General features: G+C 37.4%; 1 protein-coding gene across 2 annotated transcripts in view; it reads right to left on the reverse strand.

Moving 5' to 3' along the window:
• The window catches only part of CHM (CHM Rab escort protein), a 198,247-nt gene that overhangs the window by 103,633 nt on the left and 73,750 nt on the right, over nucleotides 1-20,864 (reverse strand). For both annotated transcript variants that reach the window (XM_004283098.3, XM_033411551.2), the window contains exons 5-8: nucleotides 16,424-16,811; nucleotides 5,119-5,235; nucleotides 4,479-4,599; nucleotides 2,474-2,699 (exon numbers count right to left, since the gene is read on the reverse strand). In XM_004283098.3, coding sequence (XP_004283146.1) covers nucleotides 2,474-2,699; nucleotides 4,479-4,599; nucleotides 5,119-5,235; nucleotides 16,424-16,811 — 852 coding nt within the window. The remainder of the gene's footprint in view (nucleotides 1-2,473; nucleotides 2,700-4,478; nucleotides 4,600-5,118; nucleotides 5,236-16,423; nucleotides 16,812-20,864) is intronic.

Consider the following 20,864-nt stretch of genomic DNA (forward strand, 5'->3'; position numbering starts at 1 on the left):
AAATTTTAACGTACTGAGAGAAAAGAACTGCCAACATAGAAATGTTTACCTAACAAATATTCACTCAAGAAAAAAGGAAAAAAAAAAAGTTATTTTCATATGCACACAAACTAGAAAGCATTAACTGCCCAGAGCATAAACTAGAGGAACTTTTAAAATTATATACTTCTGGGCTTCCCTGGTGGCGCAGTGGTTGAGAGTCCGCCTGCCGATGCAGGGGACACGGGTTCGTGCCCCGGTCCGGGAAGATCCCACATGCCGCGGAGCGGCTGGTCCCGTGAGCCATGGCCGCTGGGCCTGCGCGTCCGGAGCCTGTGCTCCGCAGCGGGAGAGGCCACAGCGGTGAGAGGCCCGCGTACCGCAAAAAAAAAAAAAAAAAAAAAAAATTATGTACTTCTGAAGGAAGGAACAGACTCCTGTTAACTGCACTTACACTACTTGGTAAAAGATAGAAATTGTCAGATGGAATTAAAAATATGTAATAATATGCTATTTAGAGCTCTAAATATAGTTGAAAAATAAAGGGATGGAGAAAGATATAACAGGCAAATATTAAAAAGTTGGAGTAGCTCTTTGATATTAGATAAACTAGACTTTAAGAAAAAAATGTATTATTAGGGATGGAGAAAGTCAGCAGACTATACAAAACATTAAATTCATCAGGAAGATTAAACAATTATAAATTTATATAATCTTAATAAATTGCCTCAAAATAAATATAAGGTAAAAATTGATAGAATTATAGGGAGAAACTGACAAATCAAACATCATAATGGGAGATTTCAAAACACATCACTCTTATCATTGACAGATCAAAGAAAAAACACTTCAATAAAAATAAAGTTTGAAAATGACAACTCGAAGTTTGACTTATCAGACTTCAAGAGCAATAATTAGAGAGCCCTGTAACCAACAACTAGATAAACACATTCTTCTTGAGCACATGTGGAAAAATTATAAAAATTGATGACATACTAAGTCATAAAGTTCAAAGAATTAGTACCATAAAAACATATTTTCTATACACAGTAGAATTAAATGAGATGGTAAGAGCAGAAGAATCAACCAGATTAGCTATTTAAAAATACATAACTCATGGGTCAATGAAGAAATCACAATGGAAATTAAGATAATTAGGATTAAAATGAAAATAATATATAATAACTGTGTAAGATTCAAAACAATAGTTAGAACTTTACCATATTAATGCTTATATTAGAAAATTAAAAAGGTGACTATTTAACTCATTAGGTTTCAGCCTAAGAATTTGCAAGGGCAGGGGAGGGGAGGGATGAGTTGAACAAAGCCCAAAGAAAGCAAAATAAAGGATAATAAAGACCAGAAATTAATGAACTAGGATACAGAGAATCAAAAAACCCAAAAGTTGATTCTTTCAAAACATAATAAAGAGATTGAGAAACTTGTCCAAGGTTACATGGCTAATAAATAGAGGAGCCAGGATTTAAATCTATGCAGTCTGTTTCCATAGTCCAGGTTCTTAACTACCATGCTCTACTACCCCCAAAAGTTCTAAGTATAAAAGAAAAGATTGCTATATTTGACTACATTAATCTTAATGACCTCCACGCATCATAAATACCATAAGGCAAGATACATGCAACACATTTAACTGAGAAAAGATCAGTATTCAGAATATATAAAAACACCTACAAATCAATAAGAAAAAGACAACAACCCAAGAGACAAATGGGTAAAAGACATGAACAAGCATTTCCCAAAAGAGAAAACATGAATAGCCAATAATCATATGAGAAGACGCTCAACCTCATTAGTAATCCAGGAAATGTAAAATAAAAATACAATGTGATGATACTTTAGGTGAATTAGACTGACAAAAATTAAAAAGTCTGATAACACCAAATGTTGGCAAAGATGTAGAGCTATGAGAATTCTTATATACTATACTGCTGGGGGAGGTAAACTGGTACAACTCTCTGGAGAAACAACTGGACACTATCTTGTATGAACCTTCATATATCCCATGACTCAGTAATTCCACTCCTAGATATGTATACTAGAGAAAATCTTGAACTTGTATACTCTGAAACATACACAGGATGTTAATAACAACAAAAAACTGGAAAAACCCTGTGTCCATCAACAGAAAAATGGAATAATAACTTGTGGTATATTCAAAATGGAATACTATGTAGCAATGAAAATAAGTTTAACTATAACCACACACAACAAGGATGATGCTTTGAAACATAATACTGAGTGGAAAATGGAATTTACAGTATGACTCTATTTTATAAAGTTCAAAAACAGGCCAGACTGATTATAGCATTTAGGTAAGTAGGTAGGCAGGCAAATAGATTATAAAAGAGTAGAACAACAAAGTATATGTTTGCATATACTAAATCTTGACTAAATCTCATTTTTGTCTTTCTATTTTTCATCTGTTATTCAAGTATCAGTTTAAAAGAGATAAGAAAACCAATGCCTGTCTTACCTGCAGAAACACTGAGGGAGTTCTCCTTGGCCATATAAAGGAAACAAAAATGGAGTGTTGCCATACCGCCCAAGACAGTGAAGAAAGTTTTTGGTAGCTCTGAGACCATCTATAGTACTGCTGGCTGTCTCTGATGTCATTGCAATTGAATGTAGGACAAAATATTGGAGGTTGGGGGTCAATTTCTGAGTTTTTAAATATTCAGAAAATGTAATTTCCTCATAGGCTATGAAAAGAAAGATGAAAATTTATCAATTAAAATCAAACCCAAATTTCCACTTAAAACCATTGCACAAAAATGAGGTCAGATCTGTTTAAAACACTTGGCAAAGGACACAGATGGTAATATTATTACATTTTAAACAGAGACTATTGATTGTGGGGGGACAAAAAAAAACTAGAAACAATCTCACTATCCTAATTGGACTGACGATACAATATTTAGCTTTAAATGATGATTCTTTGTTTAGTATTTTATGGATTTAAAAAATTAGAAAAGTATTAAATAATATTAAAAGTATTAAATAATTAAATCATCACAACAGGTTTCCACAGTTGGCAATAATCTTACTTTATTATTAAAACTGCAGAATAATGCCAATAATTATACTTTGAAATATTAAATATGACAAATGGCAATTTTTTTGGTGAAAACGATAGAGTAATACTTGTTTTTTTTGAATTGCTATTTCTTCCTAAAACTGCAAACAATGAACTATGACTAAAAGGTAATGAAAATAATTTCTGTATGGCTAGTGGAATCAGTCTTACTGCCTTATAATCACACCTCAAAACATAAGGATCCCCTAAATACTATTCCTTTAAGCCAAGAACAGAAAAAATGTAATTGGACTGTTATTGGTAGACAAAAACTTCATAGAAATAATATAAACAAAAATTATAAAAATTTCCTAAGAGAATATAAGTTTATACTACTGTGGAGAATAATCTGGCAGTATCTAATGGACTTGAAGCTTTAAGAACAAGCGCTAGACTTTTAATATTCCATCTAATATAAAAAAAACTGCTGTATTTCTCATTGTAACTTTATAAGTGAATTGTCAGTATATTCCTATTTTGGATAACTCTTCCAGCTCAATGCACTTTAAGTGTAAAGCTCTGATATTAAAGTGGTGTATTCAACTTTCAACGAACTCTGAAGTAACTGGTCCCAGATCACACAGTGAGATGGGTCAAAGCCAAGACTAGAAACCATCCATATCTTCGCCTAATCCAGGGGTTTCCCACCCCCATACTATCTAGCTTGTTTTTAATCAATCAAAATAAATAATTCAACATTCCAAGCAAAAGTGATCCTGGAAAAATGAAAAAACATACTGATTTTTTAATGACTGATAAAAAAATTAATGGATGGGGTGTGGGAGAGTAACATATATGCACTGCTATATGTAAAATAGATAAACAACAAGGACCTACTGTATAGCACAGGGAAATATATTCAATATCTTGCAATAAACTATAACAGAAAAGAATATGAAAAAGAATATATATATATATAATATAAATATAACTGAATCACTTTGCTGTACTCTTGAAACTAACATAACATTGTAAATTAACTATACTTCAATTTTAAAAAATGATTAAAAAATTAATGGATAATGAAAAGGGAGTATCATCTATGAAGAACCAGTTGACTGCAGTGTTTAATTAACAAGAATAAAAATGAACACCCAGCACAGAATTGCTGTCATGATGAAAATGTTCTACAGCTGCACTGTAGCCATAGTAGCCACTAGCCACGTGTGGCCACTGAGCACTTGAAGTGTGGCTAGTGAGACTGAGGAACAAATTTTAAATTTTATTTTATTTTAATTAATTTAAATTTAAATAGCTACATTTTGCTAGAGGCTAACCTATTGGACAGTGCAAAGTAAAAATATTTTAAAAGCATAGCGAGTGGCTCATTAAATCAGAGCAAGCATATTAAAATAATAAGAACTCTCAAATAATGTAAGAAAACAAATTTAATGAAAAACAATACCTTTATATTCATCAGGATGTTCCTCATACTCCATACAAAATGTGAGAAACTTCATTAGCATTCGCTTTTCTACCATAGTAAGTTGTTTGCTATTAAAGACATCTGCTCTGGAGCAAGGAACCTGAAAAACATGATTTTAAAAGTTAAGAAACTGCTTCCTAGTGATACAAGTATTCCAAATGACGTTTTCTTTCCCTTTAAGTATAACAAGATTATTATTTCCTTTCTAATCAGGCTGTTTCATGTTACTTTCCATCAGTTTTTATGGCATCGCTGTTGACTTCAGAGCTAATTAACTTGTGAGCTCTCTTACTTAATCCTGCCAAGTTGCTCTTTAGGCCATTAGAAGGCCACCAGCATGTCACCCCTAACTGGGAACAAATGACAGCTCAAATCTAGCAACGCTGTCTGAAATTAACACTTTCTCAACACCAACATCAAGCTGCAGAATAAATCATGAGAAAATTAACATTAGACATTTTAATTGGCAATCTCTTACTATTTACAGTTGTTAATCACCATGCAGGATTGGATTTTGCTGCTTTACCAGGAAAATAACAATCGTATTTGCTTATCCGTCCCAAATAAAACACAGTAACTCAAAATCATACCCAGTTACAATACTTGCTCAGCACAGTACCTGTTCCACTCTTCCTTCTCGAAATGCAAGAATCCTGGTAATATTTTTGAACTCTGCATATCGACTAACATTAGATTTGATTAGAAGATCAATTAGCAATCCTCGAGAATACAACAGCTGTACAAAGAAAATATTTTAGAGAATGAAATAAAAGGTGAAATAGTGGAAAAACTGATAAACACTAAATAAAGACATATAATTTTGTTATATTTTAAATTATTTGTAAAAAGCATTATACCTATTAATATTATAATACATAACACACTTTATTATAGGTTCACCACTGATTATCTGAAATTCAAAGTTCAAAAAATTCTGGAATCCAAAGTTTTTTCATAACTGACCCAAACTGATACAAGGCTCTTCCATCCGCTTGTCCCAGTTAATGTGAATATTCATACATCTCACTGCAGAAATATTAATATGTTTAATTATAGAGTGACTCTACAGACCCTGTTAAGAATGTTACATCATATATAAAATATCAGCTAGCATATATACTGTATTACTTTCTAAAATATATTTTTTTAAATTCAAATAACAACACACCAGGCCCCAAGGGTTTTGGATAAAAGACTATAGCTTTACATAAGGCCAGGTGGTTATTAAGAAGAAACCAGCCTGCTGGACCTCCTCATAAACTAAAAAAGAAAAAGACTGGCTACGCATGTCCACGCAAAGAGTGAAATTATACGGTCTCTGTAATCCTAGCTATCTAGATTTATATGATACGTCTTTCTCAAGAAGTGAGGATGATGGTTATTGCTAGCATGCATGTGAGACTGATTTAATCTTTCAATATATCTCATAATCAACTTCAGAGAGACAAAAACAATTTCAACAGTATTATCTAGCATGTTTTGAATTTAACCAAATGGATAAATGCAACAGATTTCACTAATTCCTATACTGAGATACCTTTAAGTACCTATAACTCGATAAATATTAAAAAATGTAAATATTACATCTTAAATAAGGGGGAAAAAGAAAAAAACAGCTTAACTACAAAAAAAAGGAAATTTAAATAATCAATCAAAACCATTACTTTCGGGGTGGGACCTTCAAGATGGCAGTAAGATGCGGAGATCACCTTCCTCCCCAAAAATACATCAGAAATACATCTACATGTGGAACAGCTCCTACAGAACACCTCTGAACGCTGGCAGAAGACCTCAGATCTCCAAAAAGGCAAGAAAATCCCCACGTACCTGGGTAGGGCAAAAGAAAAAACAGACAAAAGAAGAGGGATGGGACCTGCACCTCTGGGAGGGAGCTGTGAAGGAGGAAAAGCTTCCACACACTAGGAAGCCCCTTCACTGGTGGAGATGGGGAGTGGGCAGGGGGGGAAGCTTCAGAGCCACAGAGGAGAGTGCAGCAACAGGGGTGCAGAGGGCAAAGCGGAGAGATTCCCGCACAGAGGATCCGTGCCGACCAGCACTCACCAGCCCAAGAGGCTTGTCTGCTCACCAGCCAGGGCAGGCGGGGGCTGGGACCTGAGGCTCGGGCTCAGGGAGAGGACTGGGGTTGGCTGCATGAACACAGCCTGAAGGGAGCTAGTGCGCCACAGCTAGCCGGGAGGGAGTCCAGGAAAAACTCTGGACCTGCCTAAGAGGCAAGAGACCATTGTTTTGGGGAGCGCGAGGAGAGGGGATTCCTTCCCTGTCTGCCCACAGAAAGCAGAGCACCGCTTAAACTAGCTCCAGAGATGGGCATGAGCTCCGGCTACCAGCTCAGACACAAGAGATGAGCACGAAATGCTAACACTGCTGCTGCAGCCACCAAGAATCCTGTGTGCAAGCACAGGTCACTACCCACACGCTGCCGCACTGCCCTGCGAGCCTGTGCAGCCCACCACTGCCAGGGTCCTGTGATCCAGGGACAAACCCCACAGCAGTACACAAGGCACGCCTCAGGCTGTTGCAAACTCACTCTGGCCTCTGCTGCAGCAGGCTCATCTGGCATTCCAATTATAACTACCTTACCCCTCCCTCCCTCCGGCCTGAGTGAGCCAGAGGCCCCTAATCAGCCGATGCTTTAACCCCATCCTGTTTGGGTGGGAACAGAAGCCTGAGGGCAACCTACACGAAGACGTGAGGCCAAAACCAAAGCTGAACCACAGGAGCTGTACAAAGAAAGAAGAGAAAGAGAATTTTCTCCTTGCAGACTCAGGAGCAGCAGATTAAACTCCCATAATCAACTTGAGGTACCCTGCATCTGTGGAATACCTGAATAGACAAGGAATCAACCCAAATCTGAGGCGGTGGACTTTGGGAGAACTGCAGACTTGGGATTTGCTGTCTGCAATTGACTTGTTTCTGATTTTTATGTTTATCTTAGTATAGGTTTTAGTGCTTGTTATCATTCATAGATTTATTAGTTTGGTTGATCTCTTCTTTTTTCTTATTACTTTAAATATTTCTTAAATTTTAACAATTCTTTTATTTTAATAATTTTATTTTATTAATTTTTTTTCTTTCTTTTTTTCTCCCTTTTCTACTGAGCTGTGTGGCTGACAGGGTCTTGGTGCTCGGGCCTGGTGTCAGGTCTGAGCCTCTGAGGTGGGAGAGCCGAGTTCAGGACACTGGGCTACCAGAGACCTCTAGGCTCCATGTAATATTAATCGGTGAGAGCTCTCCCACAGATCTCCATCTCAATGCTAAGACCCAGCTCCACCAAACGGCCAGCAAGCTCCAGTGCTGGACACTGCATGCCGAAACAACTAGGAAGAAATGAACACAACACCACGCATTAGCAGAGAGGCTGCCTAAAATCATACTAAGTTCAAAGACACCCCAAAACACACCACTGCATGCAGCCCTGCCCAGCAGAAAGACTACATCCAGCCCCACCCATCAGAACACAGGCACCAGTCTCCTCCACCAGGAAGCCTACACAAGCCACTGAAACAACCTTACCCACTGGGGGCAGACACCAAAAAAAACAGGAACTACAAACCTGCAGCCTACAAAAAGGAGACCCCAAACACAGTAAGTTAAGCAAAATGGAAAGACAGAGAAATATGCAGCAAATGAAGGAGCAAGGTAAAAACCCATCAGACCTAACAAATGAAGAGGAAATAGGCAGTCTACCTGAAAAAGAATTCAGAGTAATGATAGTAAAGATGATCTAAAAATCTTGGAAATAGAATGGAAAAAATACAAGAAACGTTTAACAAGGTACTAGAAGAACTAAAGAGCAAACGAACAATGATGAACAACACAATAAATGAAATTAAAAATTCTCTAGAAGGAATCAATAGCAGAACAACTGACAAACAGGTAAGTGACTTGGAAGATAAACTAGTGGAAACAACTACCACAGAGCAGAATAAAGAAAAAAGAATGAAAAGAATTGAGGACAGTCTCAGAGACCTCTGGGACAACATTAAATGCACCAATGTTCGATTACAGGGGTCTCAGAAGAAGAAGAGAAAAAGAAAGGGACTGAAAAATATTTGAAGAGATTATAGTTGAAAACTTACCTAATATGGGAAAAGAAATAGTCAATCAAGTCCAGGAAGCACAGAGAGTCCCATACAGGATAAATGCAAGCAGAAACATGCCAAGACACATATTAATCAAACTATCAAAATTTAAATACAAAGACAACATATTAAAAGCAACAAGGCAAAAGCAACAAATAACATACAAGGGAATCCCCATAAGGTTAACAGCTGATCTGTCATCAGAAACTCTGCAAGCCAGAAGGGCGTGGCAGGACATATTTAAAGTGATGAAAGGGAGAAACCTACAACCAAGATTACTCTACCCAGCAAGGATCTCATTCAGATTCGACGGAGAAATTAAAAACTTTACAGACAAGCAAAAGCCAGGAGAATTCAGCACTACCAAACCAGCTTTACAACAAATGCTAAAAGAACTGCTCTAGGCAGGAAACACAAGAGAAGGCAAACACCTACAAAAACAAACCCAAAACAATTAAGAAAATGGCAATAGGAACATACATATCGATAATTACCTTAAATGTAAATGGATTAAATGCTCCAACCAAAAGACAGTCTGGCTGAATGGATACAAAAACAAGACCCATATATATGCTGGCTACAAGAGACCCACTGCAGACCTAGGGACACATACAGGCTGAAAGTGAGAGGATGGAAAAAGATATTCCACACAAATGGAAATCAAAAGAAAGCTGGAGTAGCAATTCTCATATCACACAAAATAGACTTTAAAATAAAGACTATTACAGGAGCCAAAGAAGGACACTACAGAATGATCAAGGGACCAGTCCATGAAGATATAACAGTTGTAAATATTTATGCACCCAATATAGGAGCACCTCAATAAATAAGGCAAATGCTAATGGGCATAAAAGGGGAAATCAACAGTAACCCAAATAATACAGGACTTTGACATCCCACTTTCTACCAATGGACAGATCAACTAAAATGAAAAATAAGGAAACACAAGCTTTAAATGATACATTAGACAAGATGGACTTAAATTATATTTATAGAACATTGCATGAAAAAACAACAAAATAGGGCTTCCCGGGTGGTGCAGTGGTTGAGAGTCCGCCTGCCGATGCAGGGGACACGGGTTCGTGCCCCGGTCTGGGAAGATCCCACATGCTGCAGAGCGGCTAGGCCCGTGAGCCATGGCTGCTGAGCCTGCACGTCCGGAGCCTGTGCTCCACAGCGGGAGAGGCCACAACAGTGACAAGGCTGCGCACCGCAATACAAAACAAAACAAAACAAAACAAAACAAAAAACAGAATACACCTTCTTCTCAAATGCTCATGGAACATTCTGGAGGATAGATCATATCTTGGGTCACATATGAAGCCTTGGTAAATTTAAGATAATTGAAATCGTATCAAGTATCTTTTGTGATGACAACGCTATGAGACTAGATATCAATTACAGAAAAACACTTAAAAAAATACAAACACATGGAGGCTGAACAATACGCTACTAAATAACCCAGAAATCACTGAAGAAATAAAAAAATACCTAGAATCAAATGAAAATGAAAACACGAGGACCCAAATATGGGAGGCAGCAAAGGCAGTTCTAAGAGGGCAGTTTATAGCAATACAACCCTACTTCAAGAAACAAGAAACATCTCAAATAAACAACCTAACCTTATACCTAAAGCAATTAGAGAAATAGGAACAAAAAATCCCCAAAGGTAGCAGAAGGAAAGAAATCATAAAGATCAGATTAGAAATAAATGAAAAAGAAATGAAGGAAACAATAACAAAGATCAATAAACCTAAAAGCTGGTACTTTCAGAAGATAAACAAAATTGATAAACCAATAGCCAGAATCATCAAGAGAAAACAAAGAAGACTCAAATCAACAGAATTAGAAATGAAAAAGGAGAAGTAACAACTGACCCCGCTGAAATACAAAGAATCACTAGGGATTACTACAAGCAACTATATGCCAATAAAATGGACAACCTGGAAGAAGTGGACAAATTCTTAGAAAATCACAACCTTCCGAGACTGAACCAGGAAGAAATACAAAATATAAACAAACCAATCACAGGCACTGAAATTGAAACTGTGATTAAAAATCTTCCAACAAACCAAAGCCCAGGACGAGTTGGCTTCACAGGCGAATTCTATCAAAGATTTACAGAAGAGCTAACATCTATCCTTCTCAAACTCTTCCAAAATATAGCAGAGGGAGGAACACTCCCAAACTCATTCTACGGGGCGATCATCACCCAGACACCAAAACCATCATCACCCAGACACCAAAACCAGACAAATATTTCACAAAAAAAGAAAACTACAGACCAAAATCACTGATGAACATAGATGCAAAAATCCTCAACAAAATACTAGCACACAGGATCCAACAGCACATTAAAAGGATCATACACCATGATCAAGTGGGGTTTATCCCAGGAATGCAAGTATTTTTCAATATACGCAAATCAAGCAATGTGATACACCATATTAACAAACTGATAGAGAAAAACCATGATCATCTCAACAGATGCAGAGAAAGCTTTTTACAAAATTCAACACCCATTTATGATAAAAACTCTCCAAAAAGTAGGCATAGAGGGAACTTACCCCAACATATTAAAGGCCATATATGACAAACCCACAGCCAACATTGTTCTCAATGGTGAAAAACTGAAACCATTTCCAATAAGATCAGGAACAAGACAAGGTTGCCCACTCTCACCACTATTATTCAACATAGTTTTGGAAGTTTTAGCCACAGCAATCAGAGAAGAAAAAGAAATAAAAGGAATCCAAATTGGAAAAGAAGAAGTAAGCTAAGCTGTCACTGTTTGCAGAAGACATGATACTACACATAGAGAATCCTAAAGATGCTACCAGAAAACTACTAGAGCTATCAATGTATTTGGTAAAGTAGCAGGATACAAAATTAATGCACAGAAATCTCTTGCATTCTGATACACTAATTATAAAAAATGTGAAAGAGAAATTAAGAAAACACTCTCATTTACCATTGCAACAAAAGAATAAAATACCTAGGGATAAACCTCCGCAAGAAGACAAAAGACCTTTATGCAGAAAACTATAAGACACTGATGAAAGAAATTAAAAATGATACAAACAGATGGAGAGATATACCATGTTCTTGCTTTGGGAGAATCAACATTGTGAAAATGACTATATTACCCAAAGCAATCTACAGATTCAGTGCAATCCCCGTCAAACTACCAATGGCATTTTTCACAGAACGAGAACAGAAAATTTCACAATTTGTATGGAAACACAAAAGACCCCGAATAGCCAAAGCAATCTTGAGAAAGAAAAATGGAGCTGGAGGAATCAGGCTCCTGGACTTCAGACTATACTACAAAGCTACACTCATCAAGACAGTATGGCACTTGCAAAAACAGAAATATACATCAATGGAACAGGATAGAAAGCCCAGAGATAAACTCACACACCTATGGTCAACTTACCTTTGATAAAGGAGGCAAGAATATATAATGGAGAAAAGATAGCCTCTGCAATAAGTGGTGCTGGGAAAACTGGACAGCTCCATGTAAGAGAATGAAATTAGAACACTTCCTAACACCATACACAAAAATAAACTCAAAATGGATTACAGACCTAAATGTTAAGGCCGGACACTATAAAACTCTTACAGGAAAACTTAGGCAGAACACTCTTTGACATTAATCACAGCAAGATCCTTTTTGACTCACCTCCTAGAGAAATAGAAATAAAACAAAAATAAACAAATGGGACCTAATGAAACTTAAAAGCTTTTGCACAGCAAAGGAAACCATAAACAAGACCAAAAGACAACCCTCAGAATGGGAGAAAATATTTGCAAACGAAGCAACTGACAAAGGATTAATCCCCAAAGTATATAAGTAGCTCATGCAGCTCAATATCAAAAAAAAACAAACAGCCCAATCCAAAAATGGGCAGAAGATCTAAACAGACAATTCTCCACAGAAGATATACAGATTGCTAACAAACACATGAAGTGATGCTCAACATCACTGACCATTAGAGAAATGTAAATCAAAACTACAATGAGGTATCATCTCACACTGGTCCGAATGGCCATCATCAAAAAATCTACAAATAATAAATGCTGGAGAGGGTGTGGAGAAAAGGGAACCCTCTTGCACTGTTGGTGGGAATGTAAATTGATACAGCCACTATGGAGAACACTATGGAGGTTCCTTAAAAACTTAAAATAGAACTACTATATGACCCAGCAATCCCACTACTGGGTTATACCCTGTGAAAATCATAATTCAAAAAGAGACATGTACCACAATATTCATTGAAGCACTATTTACAATAGCTAGGACATGGAAGCAACCTAGGTGTCCATCGACAGATGAATGGATAAAGAAGATGTGGCACATATATACAATGGAATATTATTCAGCCATAAAAAGAAAGAAATTGAGTTATTTGTAGTGAGGTGGATGGACCTAGAGTCTGTCATACAGAGTGAAGTTAAGTCAAGAGAGAGAAAAATAAATACCGTATGCTCACACATATATATGGAATGGAAAAGAAAAAAGAAAAAAAAAAAGAAAAACAATCGTTACGATGAACCTAGGGACAGGACAGGAATAAATATGCAGACATAGAAAATGGACTTGAGGACACAGGGAGGGGAAAGGGTAAGCTCGGACAAAGTGACAGAGTAGCAATGACATATACACTACCAAATGTAAAACAGATAGCTAGTGGGAAGCAGCTACATAGCACAGGGAGATCAGCTCTGTGCTCTGTGACCACCTAGAGGGGTGGGATAGGGAGGGTGGGAGGGAGACACAAAAGGGAAGGCATATGGGGATATATGTATACATATAGCTGATTCACTTTGTTATACAGCAGAAACTAACACAACATTGTAAAGCAATTATATTCCAGTAAAGATGTTAAAAAAAAAAAAAAACCTATACAGAGCATAACCAGCCAAAAAAACCCAAACCAAAATAAAACAAAAAACCATTAGTTTGAGTACGCAAGAGGTTCAGTACAGTCGTTCTGTAAATCAGTATCAGTTAGGTAAATTTTTTAAAACTATTATATCAGTCTAACATTGTGCATAAGAAACAAAATTGACACTGCTTTTTTAAAAGTCAATTATCCTGACTAAATATGGCATGTTACTTCATTACCTTCAGCCTAATAAACTACACAACTGATATAGCTCATGCTTTTAAGAATATATTGCCAAGTCTTAATTCTATAATTATAATAAAAGTTACTTCAAATACCTTATTTGTTTAAAAACACAAATACTCAAGATTCAGTGATCCCTCAGTATCATAATAATTTCACAAATATTAATATATCAAACACAGAATGTATTTTAAGATCTAATAAACCTTAAGATTTAATTCCAGCTTTAAAAATAAAGCATTTAAGATACCACTGAAGAGTGAAAACACATTTCAATAAAAACTACATAACCTTTTGTCTGAAGCTTAGAAATGATTATGTACCATATTTAAACCTAAGCTTCTTTTCCATCATTATGTAAGTGACCTACCATAGCAATTTCACAGTGGTGAGAGGCTAAAGAATACTTCAATTTGATTATAATAATGGCAACTAAATTAAATAATTAACAACTCTTGCTTCACTTGGCATGTTGGTTTCATAATTATTAAGGGTATGGACTTTCTTTGAAATGAGTTTTATTTGTAAGAACTTCATCTTTGATCATCTTCTCTATAAGCATAAGCAGTAAAGTACTATATTTTATTTAACTAACCTACCCTGAGCTATAAGATTTCTTTTTAAAAGGCTGTATATAGGGATGAGTTTTGTAAACTGTAAAGCACCACAATACTTGTCAGTTTTATCATGATGACTCTGAAATGGAATGCATGTAGAAATGTCAAATAGTTTGGCGATATCAAATTGGACTTTAGGAAAGAGGTAGGGCTTCAGACAGATATTTGTCAATCACCCTACACTCAGATGCAATAACTGCAATTATTACAACAGATGGAATTTCCTAGGAGTAACTGATTGACCCAATGTCATGGAATATACTGCTTTCCACACAGTAAGTACTCAATAAATGTTCATTAAATGACTCACTTTTTAAAAATGATAATAAACCTCTTGTATTGCTATGGTTATACATTCTTTAGCTACCCCTGCTTTTGTAGGATGAGTACAGTAAATCATTATTGGTTATTTTTTAAACATGTGAACCCATGAAACCTATGCAGGACAAAATACAACTGCCTTAACGTGTTTGTTTTTAATTTACCCTAAGAGAACCACTATTATTAACTGTTCAAACTTGTGAAAATACCCAGAAATCTCCTCCAGAGTCTCCTCAAATATCTCAGCATCTAATTAAACTATCTCCCCCTGCACCACAACCAGCATGCATTTTCTTATACAACTGAATCATTTCCTACAATAATTCCAAAAATTCTAACAGCACTTCTTTTACCATTTCCCTTTGCAAGATTTATACTATATTTCAGCGAACATAAAAGTTAGAGACTTTTATGAAGTAGTCTTGATTCTTAACCACCATTCACCGTTTCTTTCAGTTAAGCATTTCAAATTCCAAGTAACTAATTCAAAATGAAAATTTCAGAACAAAACCTATTTGTTACTTGACTACTTCAGTGTTTTGTCTTATTTATTGTTTTTTTTTAAATTCTTTCCTGCTCATGAGAATAGGAAGACTATTAGTGAGCTATGATTTAACTTCCACCCAGGAATTAATAGCCAAGGTAACATAGAAAGAATGCTAGATTTCAAAGGATGGCAGGATCAAAGTAGGTGGAATAGGTGGTACAGAAATATTAGGTAGGACCAAGGCAGTAGCCAACTCAGACCAAGGCAGAATCAGGCACAGAGAGCTATGTCAGAAAGAAACTATGAGTAGTAAAAAGATATTCATATTTTCAGGCACCAGGTTCAAAGATATCAGCAGTATGAGGATGTGTGATTGGATCAGCAAAATGTGAGGAGCATTAGTCCCTCTCTTTATAACCTGGAACTTCAGGAGAGCACATTAAATAGAAAAGCCTAGTTTTGAGGCAAGTCTGATGTTATTCACCACCCTCTCCTACTTCTTTTCAATTTCTCGTTTGCCCTCAACTTACGGTATTTGGTCTGTTTCTTTCTACTTTCACCCAGCCCTATACTGTAACCCTTTAAGGCCATTACCTTTTATGTTACTGGTTTTCTATGCTTTTGCACTAAATTAGCCTTGCTTCCCATAAACCCAGTACAACACTATATCCTCCTAAGACTCAGGAACCTCTTCTGAAGTCATACTGACCTAACATTAGAGGTAAGGATAGAAAAATAACTGAAGTAAATAGCATTCTTACCAATCTCCCTGCCCCCACTACTATTAAATTATCCTCCAAAGTCCTCACAGCTGAACCGATAATTTTCAAAAATGCATTGTTTTTTTCAAAATGTTCATCATCATATAGATGTTAAAATAGTTACTATATAAATAAGGGCTAAACAAAAGTTCATTTAATAGACTGACTATAAATAACATGGATCTGTAATTAGGTTCATTAGACTTTTTTCTTGGTAGAATTCATAGTGCCCATGCAGTAGGAGGAGAATATTAGGGTGGAAAACGTGTTCCAATACAGAAGTATCCTTGATATAGTACTGAGCATTCTTAATGTGTTTTTAACTATGTTTAAAGAATATTTTAATGGAGCTATAAACTTCAGATACTATCTCTTTATAAAGTAAATGTTCTACATTTCAGAGAATAAAATTATTAAAAGTGGGTTTATGGACCCGGATGCTATTTTCAATCAATTAAAATTTAGTATTGTTCTATGAAAAGATGGGTAAAACTGGTACTTACCTTTGACACCAAATCAATATTAAATCTCCTGCCTTCTTTAATAATTTGCGAGTAAGTAATCCTATTTTTCTTTGGTTGCTCTGCAGTTTCTTCGGCCATAGGCACATTTTCACTTGTTTCCTTTTCTGAAGTTGAGGGCATAGAAGATTTATCATCACAATGGTTTTCTTTCTCCCCTGTCGCTTCAAAATCATTTACTTCTAGGGCACCCTCTGGATCACTGCTTGGAGTGTGTTCTGTGGGTATTTCACAGCTTGCAGTACTTAATGACTGATCTTCTGTAGGCAGGCAGGCAGAATCTGCAGCTTCTGTGGAGTTTGCAGATGTCACAGAAGCGTGATTTTTCTGCAGTGCACCAGCTTCTTCGACATCTTCATGCAAATCCTGACTAATGAGAAATTATAATAATAATCCACACCAGGCTTTTGATAATTATACTTGGCTACCTTTTTTTATTATTTTAACTTTCAATGGCAATTTTTATTTCTTTACCTCATTTATCTTGGATGCATTGCTTTATGTGAGACACACACATTAAACATTCATCTGTTAAGGTTTCAATACGATATGAAACATACTTAAGATCTGAAAAATATACATAAAGATTTCAGGGTTTAGCAGGCCATGCCATGTGTGTGTGTGTGTATTTTTTTTTTTTTGGTGAAAAGCAGATTCTTATTTTTTTATTTAATTTTTATTTTATATTGGGGTATAGTTGATTTACAATATTGCATTAGTTTCAGGTATACAGCAAAGTGATTCAGTTATATACATACATATATCCATTCTTTTTCAGATTTTTTTCCCATATAGGTTATTACAGAATATTGAGTCCCCTGTGCTATACAGTAGGTCCTTGTTGATTACCTATTTTATATATAGTAGTGTGTATGTTAATCACATGTATATTTTTGAGAATTTAAGGCAGACAGGGGAACTGCATTTTAGAAACAAATCAACACAGTGCTTACAAGTACATCCCTCAGAATAAAAAGATCGAGGTTCAAAGCCTCACCCTAGGACTAGATAATTCTGTGAATGTAGACAAGTTGTTTATCCTCTCTGACCTAAATTATCCATCTATAACATAGGGATAATACCACCTACCTCACAAGGTTGTTTTGGAGATTAAATGAAGTATCACATGCAAAGAACCTGACACAGTGCCTGGCACACAGCAAATGCTCAACAGTGGTAATTACTGTTGAGCAAAGATTATTATTCAAAGATTATTACTGTAGTGTGACAGAGCTAGAAAAAAACTGCTGTGAAAGTGTAAGTTGGCTTATCACAATGTGGTATCTTTCTGAATTCTTTCCTGCTGTACTTTGTTTTATTGTTAGTGTCTATTACTTTCCTGGAAGCGCCACTTCCAAAGTTACTACTAGAGTGAACATTCTCAGTCCATTATTGCCTTGACTGACACAACAGGCTCCCGTTCGCTGTGCCTGCATCATGTATCTCTCCATGATGTTTTATCCTCCACAGAACCTATGTTTTCACTGAGTTGCCCTACTGCTCAACACTAAAAATGCCTTGTACATGACAGGCTGTGGGAAGTAAACATCTGCTAACTGATTGCTCAAGAACTAACAGCAGTTCTTTCTCATATTGAATCTCAACCCTACTCCACAAAATCTTCCTCTTCCAGTCTCTAAACCAAATCACCTTCTTTATCAACTATCTTCTTTGTCTCATCTCTCCTACTTTCTGAAATGGCATCTCTAACTCCTAATTTATCAACTCAAATCTCCATGATTTGGCCCATGTTAATTGCTTCTTCTGGGCTATTCTTCCCACTTCCTGTAATATCACAATTCCCTCATCCCCAAACATAATCACATACTTCACCAATTGACACATTTTAAGAAAAAGTTTAAATTTCACTTCCAGGAAGTCTTCCTTAACCCACCCACACTCATCATTCTGTTACTCCATGCCCCATAGTACACACATGCAGTTTACCTTGCATTTATTTATCAGTTCCTTGTTAATAGCCTTTTGGCTGTCCCATATATACTTTATCTTCAACTAGACTTTATTCTCCTTGAAGGAAGACCCTAACATCTTGTCTTGAGTGCACCTCACAACACTTACTGCACTGCTCTATAGATGTGGTATTTAATAAATACGTGATGAATAAATGGTTTATACAAGCAAAAGATGGAAGTATAAATATACATTTATATAAAAAATTATAAATACATATTTATAAATATACATATTTAAATATGAAACAAACATTCGTATTATAGAAAACACATAAAACTAGGACAGTAAAAAACAATAAACTTTACATTCAAAAGTTTGTGGGGAGGAGCTTCAAGATGGCAGAAGAGTAAGACATGGAGATCACCTTCCTACCCACAAATACATCAGAACTACATCTATATGTGGAACAACTCCTACAGAACACCTACTGAACGCTGGCAGAAGACCTCAGACCTCCCAAAAGGCAAGAAACTCCCCATGTATCTAGGTAGGGCAAAAGAAAAAAGAAAAAACAGAGACAAAATAATAGGGACGGGACCTGCACCAGTGGGAGGGAGCCGTGAAGGAGGAAAGGTTTCCACATACTAGGAAGCCCCTTCGCGGGCAGAGACTGCGGGTGGCAGAGGGCGGAAGCTTCGGAGCCACGGAAGAGAGTGCAGCAACAGGGCTGCGGAGGGCAAAGTCGAGAGATTCCCCCACAGAGGATCGGTGCCAAACAGCACTCACCAGCCCAAGAGGCTTGTCTGCTCACCTGCCGGGGCGGGCTCGGGCTGGGAGATGAGGCTCGGGCTTCGGAGGTTGGAGGTCGGATCCCAGGGAGAGGACTGGGGCTGGCTGCGTGAACACAGCCTGAAGGGATCTACCAGGCCACAGCTAGCCGGGAGGGAGTCCGGGAAAAAGTCTGGAGCTGCTGAAGAGGCAAGAGACTTTTTCTTGCCTCTTTGTTTCCCAGTGCACAAGGACAGGGTATTAAGAGCGCCTCTTAAAGGAGCTCCAGAGACGGGCACGAGCTGCTGCTATCAGCGCAGATCCCAGAGATGGGCATGAGACGAGAAGGCTGCTGCTGCAGCCACCAAGAAGCCTGTGTGCACGCACAGGTCACTATCCCCACCTCTCCTCCCGGGAGCCTGTGCAACCCGCCACTGCCAGGGTCCAGTGATCCAGGGACAACTTCCCTGGGAGAACACACGACGCACCTCAGGCTGGTGCAACGTCATGCCAGCTTCTGCCGCCACAGGCTCGCCCCGCAACCGTACCCCTCCGTCCCCCCAGCCTGAATGAGCCAGAGCCCCAGAATCAGCTGCTCCTTTAACCTGGTCCTGTCTGAGCGAAGAACAGACACGCTCAGGCAACCTACACGCAGAGGCGGGGCCAAATCCAAAGCTGAACCCCTGGGAGCTGTATGAACAAAGAAGAGAAATGGAAATTTCTCTCAGCAGCCTCAGGAACAGCGGATTAAATCTCCACAATCAACCTGATGTACCCTGCATGTGTAGAAAACCTGAATAGACAACGAATCATCCAAAATTGAGGAAGTGGACTTTGGGAGCAACGATATATATAAATTTTTCCCTTTTTCTCTTCTTGTGAGTGTGTATCTGTTTGCTTCTGTGTGTGATCTGTGTCTGTATAGCCTGTCTTCCCTTTTTTAATTACTTAAAAATGCTTTTTTTTACTAATTATTTTTTTTATTTTAATGACTTTATTATATTTTATTGTACTTTATTTTATCTTCTTCTTTCTTTTTTTTTCCTCCCTTTTATTCTGAGCTGTGTGGATGACAGACTCTTGGTGCTCCAGTCAGGCGTCAGGGCTGTGCCTCTGAGGTGTGAGGGCCAAGTTCAGGACACTGGTCCACAAGAGACCTCCCAGCTCCACGTAATATCAAACGGGGAAAATCTCCCAGAGACCTCCATCTCAACACCAAGCCAGCTCCACTCAATGACCAGCAAGTTCCCGTGCTGAACACCCTATGCCAAACAACTAGCAAGACAGAAACACAACCCCATCCATTAGCAGAGAGGCTGCATAAAAACATAACAAGGCCACAGACACCCCAAAACACACCACCAGATGTGGACCTGCCCACCAGAAAGACAAGATCCAGCTTCCTCCACTAGAACACAGGCACCAGTCCCTTCCACCAGGAAGCCTACACAACCCACTGAACCAACCTTAGCCACTGGGGACACACACCAAAAACAACGGGAACCATGAACCTGAAGCCGGTGAAAAGGAGACCCCAAACACAGGAAGAAAAGCAAAATAAGAAGACAGAAGAAAACACAGCAGATGAAGGAGCAAGAAAAAAACCCACCAGACCTAACAAATGAAGAGGAAACAGGCAGTCTACCTGTAAAAGAATTCAGAATAATGATAGTAAAGATGATCCAAAATCTTGGAAATAGAATAGAAAAAATACAAGAAACGTTTAACAAGGAACTAGAAG

The sequence above is a fragment of the Orcinus orca genome, chromosome X (assembly GCF_937001465.1).
Source record: "Orcinus orca chromosome X, mOrcOrc1.1, whole genome shotgun sequence".
NCBI classification, from domain to species: Eukaryota; Metazoa; Chordata; class Mammalia; order Artiodactyla; family Delphinidae; genus Orcinus; species Orcinus orca.